The following is a 17,437-nucleotide window of genomic DNA, read 5'->3' on the forward strand; positions in this document are numbered from 1 at the left end:
GGTGAAGAAGTCCTGCAGCCCCATCATTTTTATCCTGGGAGGATTCAGGATTGGGCAGGAGGAGGACTGACCCAAGGTCATCTGGAGAAGTCAGCAGCAGATCCAGGCTAGAAGCCTGTTCTCCCAGATACCAGGCCAGGGCCTATCCCAGGGAGAAGGGCTAGGCCAGCAACAGCCACCTCTTGAGCGCCCGCATGGGCTGGTCACTAAACAAACATCATCTCATTCAGTCCCCATGAGCCCATGCTGCAGATGAGAAACAAAGTCACTGAGGCCGCAGCATGGATGGCGGGGGCATTAGGGTAATACGCCTATGCAGGCCTGCTCCAATAGCAAGCGAGTGGTGTCCTCCTTGCCTCAAGCCTCAGTTTCTCCCCCAGACTTGCTGTGACAACAGATGTGATTGTGACGCCATCACTTATATAAACCCGCTGTGACCGATAATTTTTGTCATCATTATTATTCTTGCTCATCGTGAATGAAAAGAGGAACCATTTATTCACCCATCTCCTAATAACTTACAGCCAGCATTTATTGAATATTTTTCACCCCAGGAAGCCATTCTAGGGGTTGTACAAGTACATGTTCACAGAATCCTCACGTCGGCCTCATAAAGTACATGCTACTATGCTCTTTCTTTTCCAGATGAGGAAACTGAGGCCTGGAGAGGTTAAGTAACTTTTTGCTGACGTCCCACAGCCGGTAAATGGCAGAGGCCAGGCTTGAACCCGGGCCGTCTGGCCACAGGCCCTGCCCTTAATCAGAGAATCTGCTGCCTCCCTGCTGTTGATGCTAGATCTCACCATCCTGGGCACCTGCTGTGTGCCAGGCTCTGTGCCGGTCCCTGTCCTCAAGCTGCTTCCAACACAGCAGGGAAACAGGGACCAACCAGGAGAACCCAGAAGTCCTGGATCCCTCTGGGTTTCAGTGCCAGGTTCTTCCTTAGGCAACACTGCAAATGCTCGAGGCACAGTTGGGAACAGATGTTAGGGCCAGAGGTTAAGCGCTCATGGCTGATGATTGATGATGCTGATTTATAGCCTCAAATGGTGCATTTGGGGAAGAGGCCAGCAGGCTCCATGGCGTCCTCCTCCTGCTGCCCCTCATGATGACTCCCTCATTGCCATCCACTGTCTGTCCACTGCTTGACATGCCTAGTTCACACACTCAGTGGCCCACCCTGTGTCTGTCTGCGTGGGGCTGGACAGTCAGGGCAGAAGGCAGGGGGAAACGGGACAGATTCAAGGAGTGTTAGGTCAGAGAAGTCCAGAACAGAAGAGTTGAGGACAAGGGAGGAGCTGGCAAGGATGACCTCGAATTTTCGTTGTCTGATGGTAGGAAACTTCCCCAAACCTGTCTCTCATCAGGAAGGACGAACTCACCTCACAGGAAACCCTCAGAAGTTTTTCTGGCAGGCTCCTTTAGCAGACCCAGGTAACGTGATGGGCAGCGAGGATGTGAGAAGCACGAGGTCGGCATGGCTGAGGGAGAGAAAGCAGGATTTATCAGGATTCTAGGCCTTCCTAGCTGTCAGGCCCCCAAATTGGTTCAAGATGGCAGGTGAGGAGGTGCGCCGAAAAGTGGTGAGCAGAGCAAGCCGTGAGCAGCACCGAGCCAGGCTCCATCCACAAAATCTTCTCCAGTGCCTTCCTGACAAAGCTGGGGGGTGTGGGGGGTGGGGGGAGGATGGGTGGTAAAGGGTGGTGGTGGATAGATGGATGGGCAGGGCTGTCCGTGGGCAGAGTTCCCTGAGACAGAGGGTTAAGGACTGCAGAAGGGAGGAAGGCCCCCAAGAGCCCATTTAGAGCACTGGGGTCTCACAGCCCAGTGAAGCCTGGACCATAGGACCCTACCTGGCTATCTAGGACGTAGCCTGAGCCGGAGCCCCAGGCCATTTCCTGGGCCTCGCTTTAAACAGACTTTCTTTTGGTATCACTTGGGAGGCCTGATTAGCTGCGGTTGAAGATTTGAGCTTGCAACCCCTGCCCTGGCCTCCTCAATCCCTGGTCGTAACTCCCTGAATTGCAGGCCTGGGTGAGAGGGGCCAGCCTGAGACAGCCTAGCCTGGAACGGCAGCCATCTGACAAGGTGAAACTTCCTTCTTTATGTGGTTTGTGCTCAGATGGTCCTCGTGATAGGGAGCCTTGGGTCTCGATCCGTGATGACCAGAGTAATATTCAAAATGTAACAGCTGGCCCAGGTGAGCTCTGACTAATCAGCATGGACACCGCATCAGGACGGCTCTGCGTGTGGCCCCCCGGTCTGCAGAGTCTTCCCAGGGCATCAACTTGATGGGTTGATTTCTAGGAAAAGGATGTCAGTTTCTATTAAAATGCAAATAAACGTGGCCAGATTTAAAAAGGGGAATAAGATTGGCCCCATTTTTTTTTTCAGATAAAATGGAGAAAAACATGGAACCCTTGCTGAGTCCCTCCCAGGCTCCAGTCCCAGAATAGGGGTCCGATCTCCCCTCTAATTGGGGTTCCTTGGTGAAGGCATTTGGGAAACACTGGCATCAGTAACTGCTCTCAGACCGTCAGGCCCCTGGAACGACATCTGACTATGACCTAATGTCCCCCATTTGATTCTTCCCCCACCTGTCTTCTTAACAAGGGTAAGGCGCTTAGGAGTAAGAGGTGACAAAAGGTGGTATCACCCTGCAGGTGTCTTCTAGAGGTTTAGAATCGTAGACTAGAGCATGGCCGACTCCTCTCCTCAGTCAGGACCCTTGTGCAGCGTACAGCCTGTGCAACCATCTCTGGTTGTACAACCATAGGTCTCCTAGGCCGGCCTGCCATCTAGCTAGCACAGCCATCCTCTATTTGGGGTCCTTCACAGTGGACATCCAGGCTGTGCTTGCACATCTCTGGGGATGGGTAGTTCATTTCCTCCAAAGGCGGCCCATCACCCTCCAGCGGCTCTGCCCGTGAGAAGCCATGGCCAAGCCCTGAGTTCCTCTCAAGCTTCTCTCCATTCCAGGACCCATGTCTGCCTCTGGGGCTGCACAGAGCAAACCTCTTCTTTCTCAGAACAGCCCCAGAGACTTGAGGTAGCTTGCTCCATGCAACCCTCCTCCCCCAAACACACACGTGTGGGCACACACACGCGCACACGTGCACACGCACACAGCCTGACCACCTAATGCCTCTGACAGCCCCTGGTAGTCCACCACCTATCCTGCTTTCAGGGTAGGCCTCAGTCCCACATGCAACCCTTCAGCCAGGGTATGAACCGCAGCGTGGAGCCATCGTCTCCCCATTTGGGCCCCTAACCTTCTGTTAATACAACCTTGATGGTTTCCTTTTGTGTCTTTCTCTTTCTGTCAGCAGGCACACAGCTCCGGGGTCATTCACAGCCACCGCTCGGGAGTGGCCGAAGCCCAGTGATGTTTGTTTGCTTTCCTGCAGGTGTATATCCTGGCTCCATCACCCCCCATAATGGGCTCGCATCAGGCATCCTGCCCCCCATGCACGATGTCCCTTCCAGGCACCACCCACTGGACGCCACCACGAGTTCCCACCACCATCTGTCCCCCCTGCCCGCGGCCGAGAGCACCAGGGATGGGTATGTACAGCCAGCCAATCCTCCTCCGGCATAGCAAGCAGGCACCTGCGTGGGACGAGGGCGAGGACAGGCATCCCACGCGCTAGGGGGTCGCTACTGACCACGAAAGTAGCCAGCATTTATGCGGCACATACTGTATACCGCACCCTGTACCAAACACCTCCCGGGCATCATCTCATTGGCAACTCACGGCGACCCTAGCAGGTAGATGGTATTGGCATCTGAACTTTGTGCCGCCTCCCCTCGTGTGCGCCTCCCCTGTGAGCGCAGCCGTGGGAAGACGCTGTGCACCCGCACCGCATTCCGGACTGCCGTACCAGGCCTCCTTGGGAGTCTCACCCTGGCTTCTCTTCGGCTCAGACCATGCGTTTGGTGAGCAGACTGCCCGCTGCCCACACCAGAGGTGCTCATCCTGCCCTCACCCCCACTTCTGGCCGCTGCAGCTGTGATCATGGTTCAGCCTGCCGGGCTGTCCCGGGGCCCTTGCTGTAGGATCACTGCAGAGAGGAGTAGCCTTTTCTGTATTCAATGTGGTTCCCATTGTGGCCGCTTAATTGGCTGGAAGTGGTAAATGTGCTAATTGCTGGTCCCTAATGCTGCCAGAATCTGTTTTCCTTGCAGATGGGCAGAGGGAGGTCACATAGCCCCACCGCCTGCCTTGCCTGCCACTTTCACTTATCGCTAGCAGGACTTGATCAGACTTGGCCCCCAAGGCCTGACCTCAGTACCTGCCTCCTCCTCTGCCCTTCCTCCCTAAGGCCACAGCCTTAGCCTTGGCATTGGCCTGCCTGTGCCTGGGACCAGCCCGGCTTCATCACCAAGTTTGTGGCCCAGGGCTCCGAACTAGGCTCCTTCTGCTACTCACTCATCCATTCATTCGGTGTCCGGTTCCTGCGTCCTTGGTGTGGGCAGGCCCTGGGCCCGGTGCTGGAGCTGCCGATGAGCCCAGTCCTGGATGAGCTCACCATGAGGAGGGGAGATAGAGCCGCAGGGATTGACCACGCAGGACAAGTGCTCTGAGGGAAGAAGCAGAAGGGGCTGTGGAAGCCCAGAGGAGAACCCAGTGAGCTGGAGGACGTCAGGGAAGGCTTCCTGGAGGTGATGCTAAGCCGGGCCTCCGAGGTTAAGTAGGAGTTGACCGAGTGGAGAGATTGGGAGGGACTAGCAGCGAGAGTGTAGACATGGTGAGAGCTTGGCGTGTTCTGGGAAACATGAACCTTCGTGTGGGGTGACAAGCTCAGGAGGGAGGTTGCTAGGGCCAGATCACGAGGCCTGCGGCAGGAGTGTATCCGAAGGGTGCCGAGCAGAGATGTGGTCAGTCCGGGGAGGAGAGTGCAGCCTGCAGTGTGGGGCTGGTTGCCAGGGCAGGCATCAAATGTGGGTGGATGGCAGCCTGGGCCAGGGCTGGTGGGTGGGGAGGAGGAACACCAGGAGGCATTAGTGACAGAGCATAAGCAGGGCTGGGGAAACTCCCACTGGGCAGGGAGAGGAGGAGGGAGGAGCCACCAGAGATGAGCCCCTGGGGAGGCAGAAGTGCTGTTCACGGAGCAGGGAAAGTGGGAAGACTGTGAGTGGGGGGAGAGGCACGAAGAGGCTGCCTGATGGGGCTCAAAGGGGGGCCCAGAGAACCAGGCCTCCCTGAGCCTCAGTTTCTTCCTCTGTAAAATAGGTATTAAAATACCCTCCTCTAAGAAGGTGGTGAGGATCAGCCATGACTGAAATACACATGCCTGGCATTGTATGTGTCATCTGGGACAGGTTCCACGGACACTACCCACCTCCCCACCCACCGGCTCAGGCCACCTGCTCACCCACCAGCCGGCCCCAAAACATCTCCAACCAAGGAAAAATAAACCACACAGGCCTTTCCCTGCTCAGGCCCGTGCTCTCTGCTCTGCCTCATTCATCACCCGCCTGCCGCCTGCATAAGTGCCGGTCAAGAATTCCTGCAGCGAGAGGCAGAGTGATGACAAGACCAGGACAGCCGGGCCCGCCATCCGCCTGCCCTTGCCTACGGGAGTGGGAGCGAGGGCTCGGGTCATCCCAACAGCCAGGCGCCTCAGCTCCTTGGGCTGGGCTGCAGGAGAGGAGGGCCCTCAAGCCCGACACCAGGCCCAGGCCCGGGCCCGGCTTGAATGGGTTTCTTTTTTCAGCCCCTGAGAAGAGAGGCAAGACGGGGAAAAGGCCTTCAGCCTCCCCTTCCTGCCAAAGTCAACAGGGAAGGCCACTCGCAGCTCCCCGGTGGTTTGCTGGGACGTTTAAATAGCTTGACAGAATTATCTGATTCACTCAAAAATATGCTAAGAGGGCCTGACTTCATGACCAAATTTATTTACCCTGGCTCAGATTAGACGCCGAATAAGGCAGTTTTTTTTTTCCCCCAGCCCCATACGAGGTATGAAGCCCTCAGTCTGCCAAGCCAGTGAGGTTTTATATTAATTTTTATAGGTTCCAATTGAAGCAAAAATATTTGATTTAGGAATCATTTGCATGACTCAGAAGAGGAGCTCCAGATGATCTTTTTTTCCTTTTAAAGAGTTCAGGTAGAGCAGCGTAACCTCAGCCTTCACGTCTGCTGTGGAGAGTCGTGTTCTGTTTAATTTCACTGGCTGTGAAGGTGGCAAATGTGAATTTATGGCAGGTTTGAGACAGGAAAAACAAACTTTGAGAATGCGTGGTTTTTTTCCCCCTTCAGATCTGGTTCTCCTTAATTCTGCAATGCTGTTAATCTCTGGGTTTTGTAGCTGAGTGATTAAGAAACCCATTTGTTAGTATTTATCAGCTGTTTGCTGTGTGTCAGGCCCAGTGCTAAGCACAGAGTGCCTCAGAGGCAGAGACCTGGCCCTCCCCATGAGCTCCCAGGGGAGGGGACGATCAGGAAGTCGGGGAAGAGCTGTGTATGGGTGCCAGGATGGGGTGGGCGTAAGGCCAGTGGACCCCATGAAGAGGGCTTGAAGGAGGACCCACCCCCCTGGCCACGCCACGGCCCAGCCTCTCTGGCCTCAGCCAGAGAACTTGTTGTGAGGACACACAGCTTGTGCACAGCCCTCTACAGTTTACAGACTGCAGTGGTAGACCCTGTCCCACTTGACGGCCCTGTGAGAGAGGCCTAAAAATGTTAATGATGACGATAATGAGAATTTATGGAGCTTCGATGAGGATTCAGTTCATTAACTTGAGGTTGAGGGGTACCTAGAATGTGTTAGATGTTGGGCTGGGGACTAGGGACCCAGGCCTAAGGCCCTCCCTCTGTCTTCAGCACGCTCACAGTGGTGGGGTTCCAGACATATGAATGATGGCAGTGCAGCCAAGGGGCAGAAACGGCAGGATGCCCAGGCTGGAGGAGCAGATGGGGACCCAGCAGAGTTACAGACGTGGAGCCCACTGGCCTCTCCCCAAATCTTTCTCTGTTTCAGAGAAAGGCACTGATCTGTCCCTTTAACCCATCATGTTTTAGAGGGTAGGCAAGGGTAATATTCCTGGCCTGAAAAGGTCACCTACAGCTGTGACATTGAATTTATACTATATTTTAATGTGGATGGTCCAAAATCCCAAATGCCAACAAGAAGATGGACTCTTTGAGCTACCCCCCACCCTTTCTGCAATGCATGTAAGTGCTTTGTAGGCTAGGAGCCTTCAGCCTGGTCCCAAAAGCCCCTAAGTCCATCCGACCTCAGGGCCATGTTGGTTCCTGTGAACAGACTCCAGAGGCTTAGGTGGCAGTGTGAGGAAGGAACCTAGTTCACAGTGATATGCAGTCCAGTTAGATGACCCACATGGGCTCAGCTGGGTTCAAGGTAACTAAACAGCTCTACACTACTACAGCCGCGTTTCAGAACATGAGCTTCCAGAGAGCCCAGACTTGGGCCTGTACCACCTCAGGCTCTGTATGAATGGAGGTGGTGAGCCCCCCATCACAGGATGTATGCAAGTGGAGGGGAGATGTCCAGGGATGGAGACAGAAGGCCCCTGAAGGCACACTGTGCAGGGGAATAAAGCCCAACTTGGACATCAGACCTATCTTCTAGTTTTCTTTCCCACATCTTTAGAATAACGATGACGATTCGTGGAGTGGCTGAGAATACCTCTGATGTCATCTTGGGTGCTTTGTCTATTTTGATTTATTTAGTTTTACCCTTGTCATAACCTGTGAGGTCAGTGCTGTGTGGCCAGGAGTTGGTGAGCAGCCTCTCTGAACCTTGGTTTTTTGATCTGTGAGGCGGACACAAGAACTTCTCTCATGGGGCCTGAGGCGAGACAGAGGCTCAATAAGTGGGGACTGGAAGTGCCATGGAATGTTCTGCTAAGGAAGCACGAGAGCTTTCAGTGCACCTGCTCCTGGGCTTGTCCTCCAGAGGCGGCCGGAGCGGCAAGCACAGAGGGAGAGTGTCAGGATCCAGTGGGGGAGGCTGGTGGTTAGCCCTGGGTGATAAGAGTAGTAAGTGCACCAGGGGGAGACACAGCCACACTGTGAGGAAACCAAGGCTTTAAGAGACATTAAGCAACTTGCCCAAAGTCACATGGCCAGTGAGAGCAGATGGGTAGAAAACAGTTTTGTCGACTCCAAGGCCCATGTTTATAACCAGTGTTCCTTGCTGATTTCCAGTCCTAAATGCCAGATAGAAGTTCTTTACTGATTCCTTTGGATTCTGAAGCTCAGAGGACTTTAACATTTAATTCCAGTTTGAACAAACTCAGAAGTAAAAGCTTCCTCTTCTAACTGCACTGTCTTAAGTCAGAGCGGAGCAGGTAGTGAGCTCAGCGTTGCTAGAGGGAAGCAAGCAGCAGCAGCCATGCCTCTGGCCCCCACTCCCCACCCCACACACTGCCCCCAGAGCCTCTCCTGCTGATGGCCATCTCTGTTCTCTCCAGGTTGGGACCCGGCCTCCTCTCACCTATGGTCAGCCCACTGAAGGGGCTTGGGCCACCACCATTGCCACCATCCTCCCAGAGCCATTCTCCAGGGGGCCAGCCCTTCCCCACACTCCCCAGCAAGCCACCCTACCCGCCTTTCCAGAGCCCTCCACCCCCGCCTCTGCCCAGTCCCCAAGGTAAGCTCTGGCTGAGGGCCTCTCCATATACCTCCACTGACTCCTCCAGTGTCCAGGAGGAACAAGGCACTGACCTAGGGCAGGGAGGCGGGGACTCGGAATGACGGAGGGCACTGAGGGCCACCGTGAGAGAAACCAGGAGTCGGGTGACCCGACATACCTTGTCCGGGGCACTTCCTGGAGGAAATTCCACCTGAGGGGTGAGGAAGCGTTTGTCCCATTGACAAGGCATCGCAGGGCTCTCCCAGCGGAGGGAACAGCATCTACACTGGCAGGGGGGTGGGTACAGCCTGCTGCTTGGAGGAGGTGAGTGAGCGGGCATCTCAGGAGGTGGGGATGGAGGGCCAACGGTCCCCTCCCTCAGAGCACTATGTCAGCCACAAAGTCCAGCACAGCCACGTGAGGCCGCCTCGCCCTACCCCCTCCGGTGCCAGACAGAACTGGGAAAGGGGCCCAGGACCCCTGGCACCTTCTCCACCCTGGGGCTCTCTTCTCTGCTTTGCACCCACCGTGCCTGGACAGGACAATGCGGGAGGCTGGACAGTGCAGCGGGATGGTCCCCTCTCTGCCCTGGGCGGTTTTCCTTTGTTAACGCATCCCCTGCCGCCTCCCTTTGCAGGGTACCAGGGCAGCTTCCACTCCATCCAAAGTTGCTTCCCCTATGGTGACTGCTACCGGACGGCCGAGCCAGCAGCCAGTGGGGACAGTCTGGCCGGGGAAGCCCACGGCTTCAACCCCCTGCGGCCTAATGGCTACCACAGCCTCAGTGCACCTTTACCTGCCACAGGTGAGCCCCACTTGCACGCCTCTCTTCCCTGGCCACCTACCAAGGCCCAGCCCTGTGCTGGGTACTTGTGCACATTGTCCTGAAGCCTTGGGACAGCCCAGAGGGGCAGAGTCCTCTCCATTTTACAGAAAGGGAAATAAAGGCTCACACAGGTCCCAGGACCCCACAGAGTTGGGATTTGCACCCTGTCTACCTCCGATGTCAGTGTTTCTTCCACACTGTCACACAGCAGGTGTGTGATACGTGTCTGGACTCTGGCAGGTTTCTGAAGACAGAAGACTCAAACTGGGCGCTTGCAGGCTAGTTGAGGTTTCCCTTTAAATATTTAGTGAGCACAGAGTATGTACACAGTTGTGGACCCTGGGGAGACAGCAGGGAAAGAGACAAATACTGATCTCTCTTTAACAAATAAAGAAAATGAGGCCAGAGAGGCCACCCTACCGGGAAAGACAGGACCTAGAGGTTGTGCTTGTTCCTTGTGCTGCATCCGTGTCCCCTACAGGGCCCTGGGCCTTCCCCACGTAATGCCCCCTGGCTGGGGTGGAGAAACCCAGTGAGAGGGAGGGCTTTGCACAGCCCAGGGTGGAATCAGGCTCAGACCAGCGGGGCCAGTGCTGATCAGAGCAGGGGCATCGGGTTGGGGGTGGGGGGCGGGGCGGCCAGACCCTCCCTGAGTTCCCCAAGCCCAGCTCCACCCCGAGTCAGCCTCCAGGCCTGGGTCCAGCTGGAAGTTATAAGTTCTGGGCAGGCTGGGGGCCCCAAAGGGGAGCCTGAGACCCTGTGCCAGAGGCCCCTTGGGCAGCTCTGGGTGTGTGCAGCCGGGGATCGAGGATTAAGGACATAGGGACAGTAATGAGGCCACAGACAAGCCTGCAGAAACCTGTGGGTCCATCTGCGTGAGGGTCCATGTGTTCCTGTTCACACACAGGTTCTCACGTCCACGTACGTCTTCTTTTGTCACGTGTTTGTGGTCCCGTCTGTGTGGACACATTGTGTGTTATCCATCCCATGACCCGTGTGTGCACAGACTGTGTTCAGCCGTGGTGTAAGTGTGTCTGTAGGTAGACGCGGGTCACATACATGCACCATAGGCAGATGTGTGCCGATCACAGGGTGCGTGCAGGTGGGTGGGGCGTGTTCCGCGTGTGCACATGCGTGGGTTGGTGTGCGAATGAGGCCCTGGCTGCTGTTCCCGGCACTGCTGGCTCACCACCTCATCCTCCCCCTGCTCCATCCGGCCTGCGGCGAGCTTTCTTGGGGTTTAGCAGCAGAAATAGGTAACTCTGATGGGCAAGAGGCAGCTTCCATGCCCCCACAACAGGGTGGTGGATTCTTCTGGCCTCCCGTCTCCCCTGCTATCTGGGTGGCAGCCCGGTGTTCAGTGCCCGTCCCAGGCCCCGTGCATCTGCCTGTATGTCCTCTGCCAAGCTGAGAATAGACACGCGGGATTGATCCAGACTGATAGGGTGGGGCTGTGGGGCCTCGGGGTAGTAGTTCGTCGTGATCCCACTGCACAGATGGGAAGACTGAGGCCTGCCTGTCATGGGCTATGCGGATTTGTGACAGCAACTCAGGGACAGAGCCCTTAGGGCAGGGACTGGATAAGACAACCTCTCCAGGCCCCTCCAGGGTAAGGGCCTCTGAGCAGCGGAGCATGTCCAATGGAAGAACCAGGTGTCTCAGGGCCAAATGGATCTGGGTTCAAATCCCAGTTCCCCCACTTACTGGCAATAGGACCTCAGGCAAGTGTCTTGGCCTCTCTCAACCCATCTTCTCAGTTATAATATAGAATAATGACTCCTACCTCACAGGATTGTTGTGACTGAAGGGAGGTAAGACTTCAGTGAAACCTGGGTAAGAGCCCAGTCAGTGCTGGTCCCTTCTTTGGGTTTCTCGTGTCTGGTGGGGTGAAGGAACCTGAAAGGGTGGGGGATGCGCTGTGCTGCTCTGCCAGGAGGGGCCCAGCCCCCGAGGACAAGAGCTGTGATAGCCCATCCCACCCTCCCCCACATTCGGCCCTACAGTCCAGCGCTGGGTGACGGACTGCTCCAAGCCAGCCAGCTGTCTGTCCAGCTTCCCCGGGTCCCTTGGCAGTGCAAGGCCTGGAGCACCTCCTCCCACCGAGCAGCTCCCCTGTCCGGAAGAACAGAGGCTCTGAGCAGGCCCCACTGAAGGGATACTGTGTGAAGGGATCCTGGACAGGAAGGTGGGGTCAGGGGGCTGGGAGACAATGACAAAGCATAGCCCTTGCATCCTCCAGCCCGGACCCTGTTCCCTCCCACACCCACAGGCTACGAGGCCCTGGCCGAAGCCCCATGCCCCACAGCACTGCCACCACAGTCATCTGAAGACATTGTGTCCAGTGGCCCCGAGGACTGCGGCTTCTTCCCCAATGGGGCCTTTGACCACTGCCTGAGTCACATCCCGTCCATCTACGCAGACACCTGAAGGAAGGCCCAGCCTGCACCTGTCCTCCCTCCATCGCAGACACTACCTTGCCCACTTGCCATCTGTCCCCACCCTCTGTGCACCCAGCCTGAGCCGCCAGGCCAAGGCTCCCCACAAACTCAGGGTGCTGGGTCTGCGGCGGCTGCCCTGCGCTGGCCAGGGACAATCGCCTGAGCCCGAGCTGGGTGCTCAGAGGTACCCATCAGGATCCGTGACCCCCCGACATTCCCTTGACTGTGCCTTCCTTTTTTTCCTCCCCAATGGTTTTGAAATCACAGACCTCGTGTATATAAAATGTACAGAACTTGTTTTCCATTCCCCTTCCAGTTTTATATTTTGGGTTTTACAAGAAAAACATTAAAAACTGGAAACGAGTCATGGGGGCCTAGTTTTGCCTGTGAGCCAGCAGAGTAGAGGCTGAGACCAGCCGCGTGGCGGAGGGGTGTGTAACAGAGCCGGTGTGCGAGGCTCGGAAACCAGCCCAGGCCCTGGATTCCGTCAGCGGGGATGGGCGCCCACCTCACGCGGCCCCCACCATGTGCTAGTCCCAGGACCGCGCCGCAAGGCAGGTGAGCCGACCAAGGCTAGGGCTAAAATTGGAACCCGGATCACCTGACTAGACCTTTGTTCTCTGCACTGACTTCTCAGCTGGCAGAAGAAGGCACTTAAGTTCTGGCCCGCGGTTGGGCCAGGCTGCAGACAGCATCCCAGGTACACAGAGGTCCACCCCGCACTGAGAGGTCTGGGAGGGGGGAGAGGAAACCACTTCTGAGGGCACCAGGGCTCACCCCCTGCCCGTCTCCCTCCCCATCATCCAGGCCTGTGCAGATGGCCTGGACGCTGTCCTGCATCTCACTGTGTCCCCCTGAAGGTCACCTGGTAAAAGAAAAGTCCTCCAGGAAAATTTCTGCCTCGTCGCCACCGAAGTGAAATGAAACAAGGGAAGTCACGTGTACTGCATGCCTACTGCGTGCCGGGCCCTCCTCCTCCAGCAGCTCTACGAGGATCTTCCTAGCCCCCTTTAGCTGCGGGCAAGCAGTCAGGATTCAGAGCCAGGTCAAAGGAACACCTCTGTGTTCCCTGTGGCTGGGTTAGGTAGGCAAACCAGATGGAAAGATCTAGCCAATCCCTCTTTACATAGTGCGAAACTGGGGTTCAGAGAAGCCACCCAGTCAAGTGGTGACAGAACCAAGACTGCACCCTGTGTGCGTGCCTGCTCTCTCCCCGCGACCGAGGGAGGCCGCGAGTGCTACTCTGTGTCTAGGGCTGACCTGTCAGCCCTTCCCTCTGGCTCCCAGCTGGCTCCAGCCAATGAGGAGCCCAGCTTGGGGTGCGGGCGGAGAGCAAGAGTCCCTGGGCAGGCCCCATTCTCACTCAAGGTCCCGGCTCCAGTCAGGTGGCCCTCTCCACACTGCAGGTCACAGCAGCGGCCCCCTGTCCTCCCTCTTCAGGCATGGGCTGGGGCTGGAGCTGCTCCCACTCTTAGGAAAGTCAGACCCCGCACTGTCCCTCATTTGCCTGCCACTGGCCCCCACCGTTGTACGGAGTCCTCTCCTTAAACCCTCCTCAACCGCCCCACTCAGAGGGCCGTCTGTTTCCTGCCAGGGCCTGACGGTTACCCCACTTTACAGATGCAGAGACTGAGGGACCGTGAAGGGAAGTAACGTGTCCGTGCCGCACAGCCAGTGGGTGGGAGAGCAGGGATTCACACCTGGGGATCGGGCTCCGGAGCACATGCTCTCACCCACCACACTTCCTACCCTGGAGGACTCTGGGCACCTGGCTCCCACCTCTGGCTCCCAGAGCAGGCCAAGTCCAGGCCCGCAGTGGGGAGATTCTGATCTCGTGTCACACAGCATCCCTAATGTCATCAGGGATGAGGACCCAGGACTCCTGACTCCCAGGCTCCCCTGGCCCCCTCGTCCCATCCTCCACTGGTTTTATGGAACTAATTAGGTCGTGGCAAAATTCCTTTAACAGGGATGCTCAGGAATCAATACTGCATGTCATTGTAAGCACTTAATCCACTCCAGATAAGCAGAATTAAGCTGTACAATGAGGACATATTTCTATTAATAATGAAAGGGCTGAGCTGTGAGCAGGAGAACACACAGGGAGCCAGCAGTTGGATCCCATTTAGTTTCTGAGAGACAGAGAGAGGGAGAAAGGGGGACAAAGGCAAAGACAAACAAAAGAGAAAAAGACAAGTGAGCTGGAGACAAAGGCTCGGCACACAGTAGGGATTCAGTAATAGCAGCTTTTATCATGCCCCTGAGCTGTAAATGTGACTGTTCCCTTCCCCTGCTGGGGTCTCCTCTGAGCCTCCGCTCCTCCTCTTGGTGCCAGGAGGCCTTCCTCCCAGACGCCTGCAGGTCTCCATCCTGGTCGAGTGGGCACAGTAGCCGGTGGGCCCCTGGGGCAGGACCCGCCGAGAGACTGGATCCGAGCTCCCTTCCCAGCCATGCTTGCTTCGTCCCTTGTTTAGAAAGCACTGACCACCGAGGCCCCTCCTGAGCTCTGCCCGAGTGCCAGGGACTGCGGCCAGGAGTGCGGTGCCGTCACAGGGCGGGGTGATTACTGCCAACCCTCACACAGGGGGCGTTGGGTCAGGTGGCACTTCTTACCTGGAGAGGCCCCGGGGGATGGGCCAAGGCTTTGGGCACTGCAGGGTCTGTAGGGCAGTGGAGCTAAGTCTGCCCGAGAGCCCCTAAAGGGGGACCCAGGGTACCGGCATGGTGCCCAGCCCTGCCAGGGGACCACACTGCCCTTCCAGCCCAGCCACTCCAGGCGGCCCCTGCCGCCCTGCCCTCCGTCCAGTCCAGGCTCATATTGGCCTGCCCCCCACCTGCCCTGTCCCCATCTCCATCAGAGGCCCTCTGTCTTCCATCTCCCCCTGTCCTGTCTTGCATCCCCTGTCCCTCTGTCTTCTGTCCCCCTGTCCCTCTGTCTTCTATTGCCTGTTCCTCTGTCTTCCATTCCTCCCTGTTCCTCTCTGCTTCCCCCTCACTGCTACCCCTGGTCCCCTAGCAGCTCTCTGCCCCTCCAGCCCTCCCTCTGTCTCCCCATCTCTGCTGTGCCCTTTTGTCCCCCTCCCAATTCTCTCCTTCCCCCCTTCCTCTGCCCCTCCAAGTTCACTCCCTGTGTCTCTTTTTCTTCTGTTTGTCTTTCCCTTGCCCTCTTTAAACTGCAGGTCTGTCTTCTGTGCCCCTATTCTCCTTGCCTTGTCCCCCTCCTCACTGGCTCTTGCCTCATTGTCTGGGGCCTAAGGCAACATAGAGCCTTAGTGGTTACAAGGAGGGGAGGCCAAAAAGGGGAAGAGTGCTGGTGAGACAGGCCTTTGGGGCAGGGGTCTGTGGTCACTTGACCCCCTCCTCAGCCACCTGCCAGGGGTCTCTGGGGAGAGTGGGTCTCAAGACCTCCCCTTCTGCCCTTCATGACCAGGCCCAGTGTCCCCTGATGCTGGGCACAGAGATTCCCCATTCCTGGATCTGCCTGGACTCCCTCTGCCTCCAGAGTCTCTGTTGCTGCTGGGCGTCGGGGTCCCCCATGACCCAGACCATCAGAACTAAGAAGCCCACTGAGGCCACCGGCACCGCCCCCTCTCACTCCATGGATGGAGAAACCCAGGGGACATGGAGAATGGGACACCAAGCAAGGGGGGAGTTGGGGTTGCTATGCCCGCTTTATCCCTCAGGATGCCCTCCGCCCGCTGCTGTGAAGGGAGCGGGTAGGGGGAGCTCCCCCTGGACCATGGGCCCCGGGAGGTGGATCCTGCTCTGCCCTCCTCACCGCTGACTGCCCAGCCCGCACAGCACATAGTAGGTGCTCCGTACTTGTTTGTTGAATACATCAGTGGAGCATGAGAGCCAGGAGCAAGGGAACCAGGGCCCATCTACACAGAACCTCGTGCAGATTAGGGCCACAACAATCATTTTTGAACTCCCCACCCCGTCCAACCCCTTGTTTTCCAAGCAAAGTGACACAACCAAAGTTACAGAGCAGGTCAGTGACCCACAGGGGACCACCCAAGCTCCCTGGTCCCCAGCCTACACTGTGTCCACCACCTCCTGTCAGTCGGCCTGAAAAATGACAGCATCCCGTGCTTTATGGCTCCGAGAGAACCTACGTGACATCATCATGACACTCCACAAGGTATGTGCGATTAAGCCCATTTTGCGGAGGAAAGAACTGAGGCCACCAAGAGAGTGAGGGCAGAACTGGAATTCCAGACCAGGTCTGTGGCACCAGCGCCCGGCCCACCCTCCCCTGCTGACTGGGGTCCAGGGGAGCAGCCTGAGGAGTTTTGGCGCACTCCCTTCTCCCCCGTCCGGGGGGAATCATTAGGCTTTTACAAGTCCTGATTTATATACTCGCCTGGGCCGTCAGCCCTGCCAGGGATTTATAGGTTTCTCAGTGATCGTGTCTCTGAAGGGAAACGCCATCGGAACGTGAACCAGGAAGGAAAGGCCCGCTCTCATCAGCCCTGCGGCTCTGGAGCCAAAACTCAATTTATTCCCAGGGGCCCCAGGCCTGTGGTGCAGCAGGCCGAGCAGAAGGCCTGTCAAGGGGCTGGTGAGGAATCAGGCCTCCAGGAAGCCACGTGCCAGGCTTTACCACCCAGGAGATGTGTCCCAGTCTCTGCAGGAGGGAGGGAGCTGCTTGAGCTCCCACAGGGCCAGGGAGCGGGGGACACGGTGGTGGATTTGGTCCAGTGGGTGATTTTAGGGCAGAGCAAAGAACTGGGGCAACCAGGCTTCAGCATAATTTGGAAGAGAGTGCATGGAGGGGATGGAAACAGGCTTTGCCTCGAGTTGATGATGCTAAAGCTGGAGGACGGGCCCATGATACTATTTTCTGTGGCTCATTATATTATATTCTCTGTACTTTCAAGTATGTTTGAAATCTTCCAGAAAAAAAGCTGACCCAGCCCCAGTGTGGCCAGGCCGGGGTTTTCTTGCTTGTCTGGCAGCCTAGATGGGTACAGGAGGCAAGTTCAGGCTAGCGCTCTGGAGGACGGTCTGGGGCCCAAATTCACCTTTGCTGTAGGACTGTCTTGTCACAGCAGGACCTATGTTGGAGGCCTTATGTCCCCAGGGCCCAACACAGGGCCTGGAACGCAGTTGGTTCTTTGGGTTAATTTGCCAGTGACAAATAAAAGTTTGTGCAGAACAAGGGCCAGGTCAGGGAGAAGTCTGCTCACCTCACACCTGAAGGTGGCTGCAGAGTACGGGAGACTCGGGGGCGAGGTGAGGTGGGGGGGACCTTGAACACAACCCCAGAGCTCAGCAGAATGCCCTGAAGAGAGGGTGCTGACAGTACTGGGAGACCCCCAAGTAGGCTGGGACCCCAGGGAGTGGGGCTGAGGGGCAAATTTCAGATTTCTAAAAGGCAAAGCCCTCTAAAGTAGAATGGACTACTTTGGGATGAAGCGAGCTCCCCATCCCTGGGGGTGTGCAAGCAAGAGTGGGCAGGATGCTATGAAGCAGTCCTGCCCCTGGGTCAAGGGCTGGGCTGCACAACCTCCAAAGGCTTCTCAGGCCCAAGCTGAGACAGCAGCTGTCTCATGCCCACACAGGCAGCAGTGGGG

At 56.8% G+C, this 17,437-nt stretch overlaps 1 protein-coding gene across 1 annotated transcript in view; it reads left to right on the forward strand.

Moving 5' to 3' along the window:
* The window catches only part of GLIS1 (GLIS family zinc finger 1), a 90,622-nt gene extending 78,438 nt beyond the window's left edge, over positions 1-12,184 (forward strand). The window contains exons 6-9 of the mRNA XM_049617150.1: positions 3,408-3,564; positions 8,437-8,615; positions 9,235-9,402; positions 11,693-12,184. Coding sequence (XP_049473107.1) covers positions 3,408-3,564; positions 8,437-8,615; positions 9,235-9,402; positions 11,693-11,850 — 662 coding nt within the window. The 3' untranslated portion in view covers positions 11,851-12,184. The remainder of the gene's footprint in view (positions 1-3,407; positions 3,565-8,436; positions 8,616-9,234; positions 9,403-11,692) is intronic.
* The last annotated feature ends 5,253 nt before the right edge of the window (positions 12,185-17,437 follow it).

Source organism: Panthera uncia, assembly GCF_023721935.1.
Source record: "Panthera uncia isolate 11264 chromosome C1 unlocalized genomic scaffold, Puncia_PCG_1.0 HiC_scaffold_4, whole genome shotgun sequence".
NCBI classification, from domain to species: domain Eukaryota; kingdom Metazoa; phylum Chordata; class Mammalia; order Carnivora; family Felidae; genus Panthera; species Panthera uncia.